This window comes from Alligator sinensis, unplaced genomic scaffold (assembly GCF_000455745.1).
Source record: "Alligator sinensis unplaced genomic scaffold, ASM45574v1 scaffold768_3, whole genome shotgun sequence".
Classification (NCBI taxonomy): domain Eukaryota; kingdom Metazoa; phylum Chordata; order Crocodylia; family Alligatoridae; genus Alligator; species Alligator sinensis.
In genome coordinates this window covers 911,454-928,851 of record NW_005842135.1, presented here as the reverse complement: position 1 = coordinate 928,851, position 17,398 = coordinate 911,454, and the positions used below count along the sequence as shown (strand labels likewise).

The following is a 17,398-nucleotide window of genomic DNA, read 5'->3' as shown; positions in this document are numbered from 1 at the left end:
CTATAGGTCATTCTGGGGTTGGTATCTGTGGCACAGGTGTTGAAGCTGTTTCATTTTGTATACAAATATTTCAGTATTTATTGGGTGAGAGTGAGTGGAGGGACTATAGCCCAGAGGTGACTGGGGCAAAAAAGGAGTATGGCTGGCAGGAGTCGCCACAGAACATGTTGTAGAGCTAACTTGGTGTGTAGTCAGCTGAGATCCTTGACTACAACTACGGTCGGTGAGCTGGTCCCTTAGGCTGTGTGGGATGGATTGGAGAGGGCTCTCCCTCCCTGCCCCCCACCCCAATCAACACATTGTACATGCCATGTGAAAAGCTCATTTGCTCTACTTTTCACACCAGTGGGGGTGGGGGCTGGTTGCATTTGGTTGCTAGCACGTTACATGTTTTTGTGAGCTTTGCAAACATTCATTAATTTAAGCCTTCACATCCGTGGTCAGCAGTTAGAGAAGAGCCAGCTTCCCTAGTTTAATGAAAGCTTTTCCTTAGTCACCAGTATCTTACTGTGGAAAAATATACAATAATAGTGCCTGTATCCCTTAATTTTATTACCTTCCTACTAAGATTAATGTGCCAAATGAGTTTTACTGTGATCTGGCTTGGAGTGAGACTTGCTGGAATCTGCTGCCCAAGCCAACTGGCTCTTCAAGGCTTTAGTTTATGAAAATACATAAGACAACGAAGGAAGGAATAAAACAAGAGCATCTTTGCTCTGCCAAAGATGAGGGGAAAATAAAGCAATGACCAGAAAACGCAGACTTATTGTTGTAAGTGTGTGACTGCCAAGCAATACTTGCTCAGAGCACAGCCTGACCTTTCTGTGGCTTCCTTCCCTGCATGAGGAAGAGTCTGTGTATACAAAACAGGGCTCCGACCTTGTTCTGTCACACAACTCGGCATGCCTCCTCGAGACTAGCCTGGCCCCAGGGATCAAAAAGGAATGCACAAGTAGTACAGGGGGAGGCTTGTGGGAGAATAAGGATGGAGACCCAACACTAAGCTCTTGAGAGTGACCTGAGGGAAGTAGTGAGCTGAGACTGAAACACTGAATCTTCCTCTTCCAGTTCTTTTCTCTTCTTTTATGTTTTTCAAGAGGTGGCATTAGACAAACCCAGCTTTGTAAAGCAGCAAGGGATTTGTGAGACAGTGAGGTAGATTGGCTTTGCTTCTATTCTACTTAAGTCTTTCCATATGAAAATCAACACTCCCCTAACACCCACCCTCTGTGTCCCATAACAGTGATGGACTGCCATAGGTGGATCTAGAATTTTGAAAAGGGGGGTGCAGATGGTGAGGTGCGTCAACACACATAAAACAACACACATTGTTCTCCAGTTAAAAATAAACTAATATGCTAGGGTCCTAGAGTATTTTTCAGTTTAAGACTGAAGTTATACAAATATAACTTAATCGGAATGAGTTATAAACAGTCTGCAGGGCTGTAAAATAGAAGCTTTATTACCAGGAGCAGCTAACAAACAGCAGAACTGCAGATCAAAGATGACTTGATTTGGTAGACTATCATCCATAAAGAAGGAGAGAGCATCATCAACAACTGTGGAAGGCAGAGTTTAGAAGAGATCAGGTTGATGATGATGAGCCATGAAGACATTTGATTCCCTCAACAGTGTCTAACTAGAAATGTTGCTGCCACTACCAAGCAGTTAGTTTTAAACTTTGGATGGAGCAGGAGTCAAAGGGGGGTGCAACTGCACCAGTGCATCCCTCTGGATCCACTCCTGTAGACTGTGTGGTATTCATGCATCAAACCTGGCTGAGGTACATACTGTATTTCCATCCTTTTCCCTAGCCCCCAACATCCTTTTAGTACCTGTAGCTAATCACCTTCTCAGTGATTTCCATCTGAACCTGTCCACAATTACATTCTTCCCCCATCCCCAGTAGTACCAAGGAACTCATCATAGACTCCAACAAGTAGGGTCTCTTTTCTCTGGTCCTGCTATTGGCTTGCTAAAATATCATCCATAAGCCCCTCTAGGACAACTCTGGAGACGTACCATTCCTGGAAATCAGGATGGAGAGGTACCTAGGAACCAGCCAAGATGTTTGCTGATCCTGCAAATAGTTCCCTAAAACAAGGGAAGAAGGGTGGTTCAGGGTGTGATTGGAGCCTGGCAAGGAAAGCATCCCCTCTCAGTAGATCCAGGTGTGTCTGACTAGGGTGTGTGGAAGGAACCCAAACTGATTCCCAACCAGATAAAGTCAGCATTCACCAATGGATTCTGCACAGCAAAGCTGGAGTGTAGAAACACTTTCTGGTCAAAGGCCAATTGTGACTGTACTCACTGGTCAAAAGATGGAGTCCTTTGGAGGAGGCAGACAAGCTGCAGAGCTCTGATGGAAAGTTACAGAATTCAAGACAAATTGGTGCCTAGTGATCTTAGAGAGGGGGACTAGGCATGAGCAAGACTCGTGCTAACTGCCACCTGTCAATGGGGAATTTTAGAAACAGGATTGAAGTGTTTAATTAAAATTTCAGGGAGAATTGGTAGAAAAGCAACATGTAATTATCTACTGAAGCTGAGCAAACACTGCAAAAAGAAGGAAGGTAGGTGCTGAGCAAACACTGCAAAAAGAAGGAAGTACTTGTAAAGCTTGTGACTTTGGCAATATTTCTGATCCCTTTGTTATGTTCTGTAGAAATTGACATGAGTGAATGTCCTTCCAGGACAGTTGTGGAAAGGAAAAAAGTCTTGTGAATATTTTTGTAAATTCATATTGAAAGGATTGTGCGGGAATGCTTGGGTGGCCATCTAAGAAAAGGTCTTTGGGTTTGGAAGAAGATGACTCAGCATGTCACTTGGATGACTGCTCCTACCTTGTGAATGACAGAAAGCAGGTTGTCATGGTGAATGGTTGGCAATCATTGTAGCATCTGTAACGTGATTATAAACATTATTCATTCCATGGTTTTGCTTAATGAACAAGTTAGCAAAAATCAGTCAGATTATAGATAATTGGCAAGTGGCGAGAGAGGGAGATCTAAATATGCTGAGTATTTTAATTGAATAAGTCACTTAGTTCAGTTACCCACTTCAGAGTTCAGGTGGGGATAATGGAGCTTAACATCTTTAGGCTAGCAGAAAGCTCCTTGGGGCGGGGGCAGGGGTGAGGGTCATTAACGACCAGAGCTGACCAGGACATCAGCTTTAGATCCAATCTGAAATGTAGCATGTCTAGCTATACACAGTGTCTCTGCTTTATGGTTGGGCATTTGTTCATTATTCAGAGGAATGAGTGCAACCTACTGAAGTATACCAGGTTTTCACTGAAAGCTTCCAATCCAAGAACCAGCTAGCCTGGTCCAATTTCACTTGTGAATGCGAACAGAATGATGTCCCAAAGGTGAATTTGTGATGCTGAACTTTGCTTTATGCAGTTAACTCTTGGAGTGTGTGCGGAGGGGGAGAGGAAGTTCCCTTTCCTATCCCAATCTTACCATCAGCATGCCTGAGCATCTCACCATCATACGCTAGCAGCTTGATACTTATATCTGGTGCCTGTGCATCTGTCTGTCTCATCACTTGTGTTCATTCTGCCTTGTTTTGCTTTCTTTAAGCATGTGTCCATAGTGTGTCAGGGAAGGCACAGCAAAGACAGCATGCATTTGTTGTGAAAGGTGGTGAGGTGTGTGAAAGTCCTTAGTCCTCAGGTGAATTTGTCTTGGACCAATCCTAAGAAATTCCTGCCCCTGGCACAGATAGCAGAAAGATCTTTTGTGCTTGGGACTGAGTCTGCCAGTCTTGTTAAATGTATAGTGTCAGTTTAGCTGTAGTTTTCCAATTATCATTCAAAGACAAGTGGGTTTCCAGGAGAAACATCATCAATAGTCTACTCAGTGAATTGTCTGGGTGCAAAGAGTGTTCTTTACTGCCTCCTTGTTGCATGTGCAAGGTGCCACTAACCCAAGAGGAGGATTTACCTGCTTAAAAGTCTAAGGGGAAAAAAACCTTTTAGAATTACTGATAGCAGCCTGCAGGCTGCTTTCAACCCAGTATGGATAGTGTAGGATACTTAATAGGGATTTGCAGAGAAATGTTTGCAAGATGTATTGAGAGTCAAATGCAGTGGGAAAGAGGGCTCGGCTTTTGCATTCTTGCTCAGCAGATGCAAGTGGAAAGGTAGGCACCTTCCTTTGGGGGCACAAGGTTCCTTACTGTTATAGAATGAACAGTCTGGTGGCTGTGAGATGCCAGCGTATGATGGCTTCCATTAGTGATAGTGCTAGGGTAGGGATGTGTTATATCATTGTTTTACAGCAATGTGATGTTTGCTGCTGGGGTGGGAGGAAATAGAAATGTCTGCTTTTCAAACGCACGGAAAACATGAAGAGGAAAAAAGTAGTATTTCAGACAGTTCAGTAGCTCAAGAATACTGCAGTTACTGAGCAGCACCCTCTAGAGGCTGCTGCAGGGCTCGCAGCCAGTTGGAAAAGTCCGGATATGTGCCTGTGCCTAAGCTAAAGGATGGAGAAACTCATAAAGATCCTGAATTTTTACCTCCCGGACTCTGGGTAAGATCCCCAATTAGCTCTGGAAGAATCCACCTTTCAGCAATGGAGCTGTGCTTTTTATACACAGGCATCAAAACAGCTTAACTGTAGTTTCTGTTTCTCAGGAAAGGATGACTAGCACTCGGAATTACTTTAAATTTTTCATCATATATATACATGTCCCCTTTTAATTAAGCAGCATATGTATACATGTCCCCTTTTACTTAAAAAGCAACAGATTTATATTTTGGAATCTCTCTTAAATTTCACCATCTTATTGATTCTCTTTCCTCCCCTCCCTTCCTGCCCTCTCCCCCAAAGCAGGGTCCACGAACGGGAATGCTTTTGTCCTGGTTTCTTTTCTCCATTATATTGTTTGTTCTCTTTTAGACCTCCGTGCCTTCCATCTTCCTAAATGCCCTCTTGTCCCTCTCTTGCACAGCCAGCATCTAATATTTTAGATTCAGTCTCCTTCTGCAAGAGTGTGAGTTACTGATACAGGTAATTAAGCTCAGTCATTTGCATCTCTAGGCCAGAATGGGATCTGGAAGCACACTTACTGGTTCTGACTGGAAGTGGAAGCGCCTATTTTCCTGACATCAGCCAATCACCAAAATTGTCAGATGGAGGCAGGTGACATCTTTTAAAGTCAGCCACCTAAAACCTACAATTGGGCAGGGCTTCGAGAGTGGTGGGCCACTGCCACTCCCCTGAGACTTGCAGATGCTTGGCATCTTGGGAACTCAATTTTGAATGTCAGTTTGGGTGTCTGATTTTGGGCCCCAAGAAAGTGTATGAATATTGTGACGTATGCTTAGGGCAGCAGGGATTCAGTAAGGTTGGACTATTTATCCTATGCCTGGTGCGTGCTATCTGAGCTCCGTATAAAGCTGTTAGTTTGGAGAAATGATTTACAGGGGTGTGGTTAGGAGCCTGAACTCTCTACACCTGCTGGGGAAAAGGAGGGGGGCAGACAGGAGCAGTGCATCCTGGGATGCTGGAGGGCTTCAAATTGCTTGTTTCATCTCTGTGGAGCGGACTGAAGCTACCCTAACATAGGCTAAATGTTAGAACAGGCCAGAGTTAACCCTCGCCTGAAGTGGTGTAACTGTGGGATGCTCAGGGGGCACTTAACAAGAGTTAATAAGCTTTAATATGCAGACACTCACATTTTAAGTGCCCTTAGTATGGTCTGATTGTAACATATAACTTCGCCTTAATTGTATCAAGGGAGTTTCTAGAACTTTTGGCTCTTGCCTAAACTAAACCTCTGGATTTTATGAGGTTTATTCATCACAATATAGGATGTTTAACCTGTCACACCTTTAGTCCAGTGTAGTCTGACTCCAAAAGTTACTGCAAGCCAAGACTGGGATGGCTTGGCAGAGACAGATGCACATTAGTTTAAGGGAGTTTTTCATAGAACCTGGCTACACTTCTGCCTGCAGTTATGATTTTCTGTTGTTATGAGGGGAACAATCATCATGTTCTCCTAAACCTAACCATAGCATTCAAAAGTACAAAAAACTGACCACAGTGGTGACTAAATTTTGTTCTTGCATTTTGCAGGCAGCAGTAGCAATTTCCCCCAGGGAAAAAGACAAGGCCTTAATCCTTTCAGTAAGTACCATGCTTGTTTGTTCCCTGTTTTGGGGTTGTTGTTTTTTTGCATGACGGCCATCCGCAGAGAAGCCATGGAAACACTCCCCACTTTCACAAATATCAGCTGTTCAATGACCTTTAAAGTTGAGAAGGGAGTTGAAACCAAGAAATATGGACTTTCTTTCACACCATTGCAGTTATCCTGGACTTCAGCTTTCCTAATGGGAATAACAATACCCACTGTTTATAAAGTACATTATTAAGCAGGTATTTTAGGCCTTTTGGTATGGTGCTACTTCTGCAAATGCACTTACAATTTTCACGAGCCAGGTAAAGGATGATGTGTGCATGCAGGGAGGAGAAGATTTACAATTCTTCTTTTTAGGGTACAGAAAGGCATATTTATTGCAAGTTTGGTTGATAAAAGGCATGCATAGGCATGTATAGACATGCTTAGATATTTTTGAGACATTTGACATAATGCTGTATGACATCCAGACTAAATTTAGTAGTGTCACATGCCAATAAAGCACACACAAAATAGATTAACAGCTGGCCTTCTAACTATTTAAAAAAATTATCAATGCAGAATCATTACCAAATGAACATTTCTAGTGGGTTATAGAGCATCAGGCCTGAGGGTGTTCATTTCCGTGAGTTATCCAAAAGTCAATGGCTAATCATTGGTGATGAAGTTTGTAAATGATGTAGAGTTTGTAAATAATGTTGAGAACAGGGCAATCATACAGGGCACTTCAGATCATTTGATAAGCTGAGCCAGGTCAAATAAAATGCTTTTTCAGTGCAGCTAAGTGCAAAATGATACCTCTGGGAACAAACACTGCAGGACCTGCCTTCAGAATATGTACCCAGTAGGGGTTCTGAAGAAAATATAGAGGTCATAGTGTACTGGCAACTCAACATGAGCTTCTGCTGTGGTGCTATGGCAAAAAGGGCCAATACACTCTTTGAATGTGGAAGCAGAGGAGCCGAGAGTAGGTAGGGGAACGCTGTTACCTCTGTGCGCAGTATTAGTGATATTGATGTTGAAATATTATATCCAGTTCTGGTGTCTGATTTTAAAAAATGCTGAGAAATTAGACAAGCTGGAGAAAAGAGCAAAATAAATTATTTGAGGACTGGAGAAAATGTCTTACAATGTGAGTCTTGGAGCTCAATCCATTTAGCTTATCACAAAGAAGATTGAGAAGTGACTCAGTTGCAACATAAAAATACCTTTACAAGGAGAAGATACCAAGTACTGAAGGACTCTTTAATCTAGCACAGAAAGACAATATAAAAAGCCAGTGGTTGGAAGCAGAAGTCTAATATAGACTAATATAAATTGGAAATTAAACATCAAGTTTTAACAGGGAGGGTAATGATCAGCCACTGGAACAAACTGCCCACAGAAGTGATGGATTCTCCATTTTCTTGATGTCTTCAAATAGGGATCAGATGCTTTACTGGAAGATCTGCTTTAGTCAAATGCAGGTTGTTGCGCTCAACACAGGGTAACCAAGTAATACGTAATTGCCAGTGTACTACAGGAAATCAGGCTAGTTGATGTAATGGCCTCATCTGTCCATAGTACCTATGAATCTGAAAATCAGTGGAAGTGGCAGAATTACATTTATTTCTAGCCCATGGATCATTGAGGATTTCTTATCTACTGTCTCATAAAACTGCATCTCTTTTAAGAAAAATGTTATCTTTATACGTCTATCATTTACAATAGTTTATTGCTAAGTATAGATATTTTGATTGTTTTTGTTTGAGAACAGTGTCTGTAGGCTAATAGAAACAAACAGCATTAGACAGAAGTCAGGGCAATTTTCCCACGGTCTCTACCTCCCAGAGGGATGGATAGATTTAGTTTGGGTTCTGCAGAAATGTTCCCCTTCCCCCCCAGGGTAAATGTGATGATCTTCAGGCCTCCCAGAGTGCTTGTCTGTATGAGTTGGGTGTGGTTACTTAGACACCATTTAGGAGGGTGCACTTTTTTCCACAAGCTTCCAGCTTTGCTGGCCAGTGCAGAAAGGGGGCAGGGACATGGCCTTGCCTCCTTTTTGGAGGCAACTCAATGGTACCCCACCAGAGAACTGGCCACAGTCAAATCCAGAGGCACTATACTGGTCAATATTGTCAATGTTATGCACATGCCAGCCTTTACTAATCAGAACAAGGAGTTGGAGCATCAGTGGGTGTGAGACTCCCAGCTAACTGAGCAGCCTTTTGTGCCCAAATCTGAGCCATACCAAGGGGATTTTCAAGCAATTAACATTTTCCACCCCACTGAATCTATACTCATGCCTCACTGTGCATTTTAAAGCCCAGCATTAGATTTTGGATCCAAGACTCTAACAGCGCAGTAGTCTTTGGAGCATATGTTACAGAGACACCTTTGAGAGAGGTTCATTGGGAAAGTTGCTGGGTCCTGCTGCTGGAAGGCTGAGAAAAAAACGCTTGGGCTTTTCACTGCCTGCTTGCTGAGGAAGCCAGCCAGCTGTCCACCCTTGGAGATGATTTGCACTGACAGTAGAGCAAAGTTGTCTGGAATCAGTGCTCAGCCCAAGCAAGATTCAGCCCAAGGGAGAAGGGAAAGGGGGAATTGTTTTGTCAGGATTGCTTGGCCATTTCCAAGGGAGGGGTAAGATTATGGATAGCAGTAGTTTGAGTTTAGTAATATATCAGTTCCTAAGGCTTCAAGTTCATAACTTGGTCAGAGCTGACTTTTCTGCAAGGCAGTTGCTCATTAGATCCTGCTCTGAAATCTTTGCTCTGCAGAAGAGATTGTGCTATATATTTAACATCAACAGTCTATGAATTGAGGATTTAATTTGGGTATGTCTCTCTTCCCTTTCCACTCCCTTTACTAAATGTTCCACCTACCCATGTCAGTAGGACGCCTGGTCTAGGAGGAGATCTGAATGCAGGGTCCAACCCAAAGGAAGGACAGCTGGACGGAGAGACACCCTGCTGCTTGTGAGCACATGAGCAGCAATATCCACCGTAGCAGAAGTGGCACCCAGAATGTTTGCACTTTTTTTTTAATACTTGGTTTGGTTTTTGATTTATTGTTAATGCCATCTAATACTCTGCAGGGGAGGGGGGAGGGGGCAGGAAGAGCATGACTTTTTTTTTTCTTTTTTTTAATTGGAATAGCTACTGACAACTTAAATTTTGAAGTTTGATGGGACTTGAGAAAGAGATTTTTATATACTGTATATAAATATATGTGTAAATTGTACAGTTGTCTTGTACAGGGGTTGGAGTCACTGTTCTGTTCCTTCCTTTGATTTCTAAGGCTATTCAGGTTAGCTTAAAGGAACACATTGTATTACTGGATTCCAACAGGGCATTGATTTCAGCAACTGATCCATCTGCCAGCTGCACATCAATCTCTCAAGTATCCCACTGCATGTAGAAGTGAATATATTGGCCCAGCTAGTGCTCCCAAGTTGTTCCTACAGAGTACCAAGTGCTTCCTGGGAGTTACTGAATAGCCCCAGTTCCGATGGTTGGTGAGAGCCCTCTGTAGCTTGCAGGCATGGGCTGCTGAGAGAGTACGGCTACAGCTTAACTGTCAATGCATCGCAGAAGAGTTTGTTTGTGAGCAGGGGGAGGGGTTGAAACATGAACACCCTTAAGTGTGGAAGGGGCAGGGGAACTGTGGGGGGGAAGCCCAACTGTGCCATAAGGAAGATATGCCGCACCAATACCATGTCTAGGGTCACTAGGAGAACCAGCAGGCTGCCAATGCCAGGAAAACATACTACAGGTCCCAGTAGTGTCAGGAGAGTGGGTGAGGAGAGACGCTGTCTATCTTAATGTGTGCCAAAGTGACCACGAATGTCCCCTATAACCATATGAAGGACAAGAAATCAAGTAGCTCTGCCGTGCACATCAGGAGCATCTGCCAGCCTAGTGACGGGCACTGGAGAGATGAGAAAGATGCAGCAAGAGACCAATCCCTGGGTGCCTTGTTAATATAAATGGCATCTCTGCCATTTGGCTTATTCTCATTCTGAAGGCTTTGGTCATTCCTGTGCAGAACCATGGGTCCCTGTGTTTCTAGGATGTGAATCCATAGCTCCCTGCCTGTTCAGTAGGGTGATGCATTGGCTCACAATAACCTTATCCCATTCTCTGTGCCCTGCTAATATCGGTGTTTTAAGCGCTAATAGTGCACTCTAAAGCAGTGGCAGTGGCTCAGATTGGCTAGGCTACTACTTTCAGAGGTTTCAAAGGGACTGCTTCTACTGGTTATGTTTTGGCCAAGATCTTTGTCTGCTATTCACAGTCAGATACAACAGTAAATTCTGCAGAGGGACAGGGACACCTAGACACTCTACTGTGTGTAAAAGCGAGTGGGAGCATAGAGCTTACTGCGAAACAGTGTATTCCTGCTTTGAGCATCTCTGGTTTGCTTGACCCTTAGTGGGGCACAGCAGTCTCCCAGCTATCAGACACCTAAACCTCTGTCTCTGTAACATGCTGTTCTGGTGCACTTCCCTTAGGTACCTGTTGTTTGCATTCAGTATTATGGGGGACAGCTCTCTGATGATAGTTACCTAAGTACTTTGGCCATTTTACCCACAATGAGGCTTCTGAGGTGTTGCATTTAACTTGGTGAATGGTGATCCTCTCTTCCACCTACTTATACATGAAGGGAATCTGTAACCAACTCTCAAGCAATTAGGAAATGGTGAGTGGCCATCAATATTGTTAATAGGATCTGGGTTTGAAGCCTGCCCTGGTTTAAATCCTGTTAAAGCTATAATAGCAGTACCATTTCAGTGTCCCAAAATGGGTATTGATGGCAATGCCAGGCATTGTACCATGGCCTTGTGCGCTACATGCGGAACATTGTTTCACAACAGTATTGTGTTGCAGTGTGACAGAGGGGCCTTGTAACAAACTGTGGCCATGTTACTTAGTTATATGATTGTGTGACATGGCAAGTCCACCTTTTCCTGAGATGACAGCACTTTGTGACAATAGTGTCACAGCCTAAACATCCCAATGCCCCAGCACAGCAAACTTGCACCACATTTAAACGCCCAGATGGAGCCTTCCTCAGTCACAATCATTGGATTCCAGGACTTGGGATCTCACTGCTTGGGAGTAGGTTTGAAGCTGGTTGAAGCATTTGGTCTAGATTAAAAAAACAAACCAATGGACCCTTAACAAGTACCTTTGTGAAGTGCGAGTCTCACAGGTGTGTTGTAAGGAAAAGCTTTTGCTTCATAAACAGTCCTACCCGTTGCTGGCTGCTTTGTTGTAAGTCACCTGCAACGTATGTCCGCTTTGTGCCTGCAAGTCTGCATTCTGCTCTTTGCTTTTCCTTTTTATACAGAAGCATTTTGTGTATGAGTGTGTTAAGTGGAATTGGTTCAGTGTATAATCACAGATGTCAATATCCCCCCACTAATCTTGCAGTAGGAATGAAGAACAAGCCCAGCCTTGTAAAAATGTTGTGCTGTATCTTGAGGAATGATAGACTGGCTGGTGTTGTCATTTAGTACTGTATCCAGCAAGGGCCAAATATTGATGCTAGGGCTATAGGATAGGATACTCTCATGCAATTGCAGGGAGCAGGATGTGCCCAGCAAAAGGGGTGAGGTGCTCAGTATAGCCATTGCCTGCTTGCCCAGGGCAGAAAAAAATGGTTAAATTGAGCCTTAGTAACTGGGACTTCTTTGCTAAAACTCATTTGCTGCTGGGGAATTTAAATCAGCCAGATTTACTGCTATATCACCCCTTCTGCAGCCCTAATACTGCAGTTGTCAGTCCTGCCTCCCTTCCTTCCAAGAGATGCTTAAGCAATGTGTGTGCACATTCCCTCCACAAGCTGACAGCTTTGGGCAGCTCTTCAAAAAAGCCAAGTGGTTGTTGGCTAAATGGATCAGCCTCAGTCTCAGTTAGACCCTACATGTAGCCTTCTGCCAGGATTGCCCCATAGAAAGGGAACTGAGAAGTAAATAGCCTCCCCTTCCATAGTTGGAGAATAGGGCCTAGTACCCTAAGTTACTGTCTTCGGGGAAGGTCCCAAAATAGTCTTTTGTATTGCCTCTGTGTTGGATGGTTATGCGGACTTGAGGCTCCTAAGTGATTCAGGAGTTCTGGTGACTGCATATGTTAGAAGGTCATACAGAATATTCTGGTTTTGTAGCATAAACCATGGTCATAGAGTTGTCCAACTCAAAGGTACACAGTGGCTGAAACTCCCTGTGGAATTATGATGCTAATGACAGCAGGTTCTCCCAAGACTGAAACTAGAGGCTGTTAATGAAGTTAGGTAGTCATGGGATTACAGGGAAGGCCCACTCATGGACTAGAAATTGGCTTGAGGATGAGAGAAAAAAAAAAGAGTGAGTATAACTGGACAGTTTTGGGGATGGAAAGAGGGTGAACAGTAGGGTCCCCTAGGGATCTGTGTTGGTACCAGTACTATTTTAACACATTCATAAATGATCTGGAAAAGGGGGCAAGTAGTGAGATGGCCAGATTCATGGATGACACAAAATTATTCAAAGTAGTAAAGACCAAGGTGGGCTGTGAGAAATACAAAAGGATTTTACACTTATGAGTGAATGGGCAATTAAATGGCAGATGAAATTCAATGTAGATTAAGTGTAGAGTGATGCACACTGGGAAATAACCTGAATTATACATGCATTATGATGGGCTGTGGTGTAGCTGTTACCATAGGATCTGGGAGTCATTGTGGACAGCTTGCTGAAAACATGAGCTCAGTGCTCAGCAGATGTCAAAAGCCAAACATTTAGGGATCATTAAGAAGGGAATTGTAAACAATACAAAGTATCATTATGCCCATTTATAAATCCATGGGACGTGCACTCCTTGAATACTGGGCCCAGTTTTGGTTCCCACACCTCAAAAAGGATATAGAAGAACTAGAGAAGGTTCAGAGAAGAGCAACAAGGATGATTAATGGTTTGAAGGGGAGACTAAAGATGCTGGGCATATTTGTTTTAGAAAAGAGGCACTTGAAAGAGGACGTGATAAGGGTTTACAAAATGCTAAGTGATGAAGAGAAAGTAAACAGGATTTATTATTTACTCTCTCTCATAATACAGGAACTAGGGGTCATAAAATGAAACTAGTAGGTCGTAGGTTTAAAACTAACAAAAGAGGGTTTTTTCACACCCAGTGTAATTAAAGCGTGGAACTCATTTGCCACCAGATGTTGTGGAAGCTGACAATGTAGCCAGATTCAAAAAGAGATTGGAAAAATTCTTGGAGGAAAGGTGCATCAGTAGCTATTGTGCTTGGGAGTTAGGGGGGTATAGCCTCTGAATTGGAGCTTCCTGGACCTTAAAGGCTGGAAGCTGCAAGTGGGAGAGGAACAGGGGAAAAACCCTGGTTCACTCTCTCCCTTTCAGCACCGAACCTCTGCCACTGTGTGACAGGATACCAAGCAAGATGGAACTATGGACCTTATGAAACACCTCACGTCACTACCACCACCACTCTTCCCACCAGAAAACCTTCTGGCATCCAGGGCTATAGGGCAGGTGTCATCAAACACATTCTTATCTAGAAGTGTGAGGACAAGTCCTGCTCTTGTGTGTACCAGTAGGAGTCAACAGAGATCAATACGGTCATGTAATTATCTGGAGAAACAGAATTCATACATGTTGCTTCCACCATTGTGAATCTTCCTGATTCTGTTCATTACCATGAATAAGTGGTGGAAGCAGCTGGGACAAAGGTGAAGAAACCAGGTGTCACGCACAATGTCATCTGTCAGCAGCCCTGTTCCTGTTGGAGGGAGAAATCCTTCCTTGTTTGCTGGTCCTGACTAACACAATGGAGAAGACAAACTGTCTTTGATTTAGGGTGGGAATCCCCTCACATGGAGGATATTTGGTTTCAACACTCCTGAAGGTAAGGGGGCAGGGAGGTAATATTCTAAGCCCAGGAGAAATGTGGTATAGAACATCTCCCAGTGGTCTTGTCTACAGCATTGTTTGTTAGGCTGAAAGGCATCTGGTTATTGTTGGTTTTCTAATAAAATAGATAAATCTTGCTTCAGCGTCTCCTGGTGACTTCTTGTGGAATCTTAATTTCCAGAATCCATCCCCTGCCTTCCACTTTGCACTCCTGAGAGTCACTTCAGCAGAGCCAGGCAAAAGGTATCTGTTCATACAGGCCCATGCCAGTCTCTGCTTTGGCTCTGATACCGACAGTCAGTGTGAAACACATCTCAGAGCTCAAAATGAAACTTGTCCAAAGTGAAAGTGTCTCATGTTTCAGCAACCACCACCCTGCAAGGCTTTGAAGCATCCTCCAAGGCACCGCTTGGATTGTGGAGAAACCCGAAGCACCTTGCCCAATTTGGAATTTGATAGCCCAAATTATGCACAGTTCTCATGGGGACTAGAGATGACTGCAGGCAGGAATTCACAAATCATCCATCACTCCACCTTGCACTCAGGAAAAGCTCAGATGCTAGCTTCATAAATACTCATCCCTCTGGGGTCTGAAGTAGGGTCCTTACTGAGAACACTGTCTGATAGCACCTTCCCTGAAAGTTTCCTTAGGGCTTGTGATATTAACAAGATGCGTGTTTGGAAATTATCATTAAGTACCATTTTAAAACATGCCTTTTCATAAGTAAAGGGTGCAGCCATTTCATACGTCTTTAACATCAATAGGATTTTTTTCACTGGTAACTGTTAAACACACACATGACCTGTAGGTGGCAGTATCCGCTCTCCTGTTTAATTCACTAGGGAAATGCTTTTAACTCCTACTAAAAGTTAGAACTAGAACTGATACCTTGTATTAGACCAACTCGGAAATCACAAGAAAATTGTCCTTTTTTGCATGCGTTCAGGATCAAAGTCCCTTCGGCAGGCTCTGGGAAAAGTATAGATGGTACAAGATGGTAAAAAGTCCCATTCATCACCATTTACATTGTTTTTCTCGTACACGTTCTGACTAAGACCTTTCCATGGTTGTGATGAGCTGAAGTCATCCATTAAGGCACAGCAGGAGAGATAATAAAATGGGTTTGGAGAGCCCTAGCAGAGAGGTCTTTTGCTTTGAAAATGGCAACTGGCCAGCATTTTTCCAGGTAAGATGGGAAGGTGAGATCTATGATGAGGCTGTGGTCCCTAACTGCCAGTGTAGGTCTGAAAAATATATTGTTGAATTACTAGGTGATGTATGACGATTGTCAGTTTTATTGTGAACCTAACAAGGAACTGAAAAGAGTTTTTTTCAATAGATACTCGTCTATCTATTGGTGAAATAAACATAAAAACCTTAAACTATCCAGTCCATTTGCCCACTCTTCCTGTTCTCAGTGACCCCACACAATTTTTAAGCCTGTCAACTTCCTAAAAAACTAAGACAAATATTTTCAAATATGGTTGCATAAAATTAGGTACATAAAACTATACCCAGTCTCTTAAGTTAAGCAGCTTGATTTTTTTTTCAGGGGGCTATACACTTGAAGCTTTGATTCAATTTAATTTTTATTACAGCTTTGAAAATCATGGTTGCCCAGTGCATCTGAAAATTGGGCCATTTGTTTAACTGCGTATATACGGGCTTAAGTGATTTTTTTGAAAAGTCCCACCTAGCTGCATATCATTAGGCAGCCACAGAAATTTGAAAATGTGCTTGGTATTAAAGTCCCAGGACTGAGAGCTTAACAATTTTTAACCTATTCTTCTCTGCTGGGAAGTGGTGCACATGTTAGCCACCGCAAGAAATTATTGAGCTGAAGCAGTTCCTCTCTCTCTCTCTCTCCATTTATCTGTATGTGTCTGAGGGAAACAAGGACACAGGGGAGGTTTGGTATGGATAGGCTTATTGAAAAAGTGGAGTCCAAGTTCAGTTTTCATCTGCGATCCAGATCATGTTTTTTCCCCTAACTTTGAGGGGGTTAGGCTTTGGCATTCCAATTCAGATTCCAGCTACAGCTTCAAGTAGGGAGTGGAATGAAAGGCAGTCAGTCTGTTAAACTCAGTTATTTGGGATAACAACTTTTAATACCAAATCCTCTTTCCCCAGTTAAACGTTTCTCAGTGGGACCAATGGAGGGCATTGGTGTCCTTAGAACTTGTCAGTTAAGTCACTTATCCGTAGGTTTAGGGAAAGGGAGAGAAGAAAGGAGAAAGTAACATTTTTGGAATTGACTAGTGATTATTTGTGCCTTCATATTTGGGGGCTTAACATAAGATACTGCAAAGGATCTTATTTTTCAGAGAGTGGGTGCTCTTTGCTTTCTTAAAACCAGTTTCTAGTAGCTGTTTGGACACCAAAGAATGTAAGTGCCGTAAACTATTCTTGACTGCTTGAAAATCCAGCCTTTAGTTATCACACAGCAATTCAAGGGGCAGCCTGAAATGACTCCCCCCTGAAATGACTTGGTTGCCAGCAGCTTTCAACAGCCCTGTAGTTGGGTCACATTAGAAACATTAATCATAAAAAGGCTACAAACTTAAATTAAAAATATATATCATATAAATCCATAGCAGCAGCAGGGGTCATCTGGCAATTTTGTCTTGCATAAATGAATATTGCTTCATCCTGACCCCAGCCTGACAGGCTCAGAGAGTGATGGCAAAATGCACCATGTGGGAATCTCTTTCAGTGAGTCCAAAACCCTTGGACTCAAATTATAAATAAAAGGGATTTTTTTTTAAGTGCCAGTCTTAGAAATGGCATCTACTCTAGTTCTGTCTCTGCCTTCATGGAATCATAGAGAAGAAGGGCTGGAAAGGACCTCTATAGCTCATCTAAGCCAAACCACCTGCCTGAGATAGAATCATCCCTATTCAAAGCATCCTATACGAATCCATGATCTAACCTCTTAGTAAAACAACAGTCAAGGCATAACACCTTAACCTGCCACAGGTAAAGCAGGGGGGCCACAGCAACCTGTTTCTGTAAAAGGTTAACATATGTTCAAGTGATTCTCAGGTAGAGGGCTATGTCTTTTGCTACAGAGGAAGGCAAAACCTCCCACTGTCTGTACCAATCTGACTATAAGGTAAAATGCCTTCCTGACCCCAAATATAGTGCTCAGTCTGACCCTGAGGGCAGGGGCAAGACCCTCCAGCCAAGAACCTTCAGCTTTAAGTCTCAGCAGATCCTAGTCAAGATCCTCAGCACATCCTAGTCAAGATCCTGAACCTTGGCTGCGGCCAACACCCAATGCCTCTGAGAAAGGCTTAAAAATCTACCCCCTGCCATGTTGTAGCAACGGCATGGGGGGAATGGGTAGCAGAATTCCCTCC

The 17,398-nt window shown here is 43.1% G+C and overlaps 1 protein-coding gene across 1 annotated transcript in view; it reads left to right on the top strand.

Annotated features, from left to right (window-relative positions):
- Nucleotides 1–14,169, top strand: part of SMOC1 (SPARC related modular calcium binding 1) — a 210,377-nt gene extending 196,208 nt beyond the window's left edge. Inside the window, exons 13-14 of the mRNA XM_025205977.1 lie at nucleotides 6,087–6,137; nucleotides 9,021–14,169. Of these exons, the coding sequence (XP_025061762.1) occupies nucleotides 6,087–6,137; nucleotides 9,021–9,037 (68 nt within the window). The 3' untranslated portion in view covers nucleotides 9,038–14,169. The remainder of the gene's footprint in view (nucleotides 1–6,086; nucleotides 6,138–9,020) is intronic.
- Nucleotides 14,170–17,398: the final 3,229 nt, after the last annotated feature.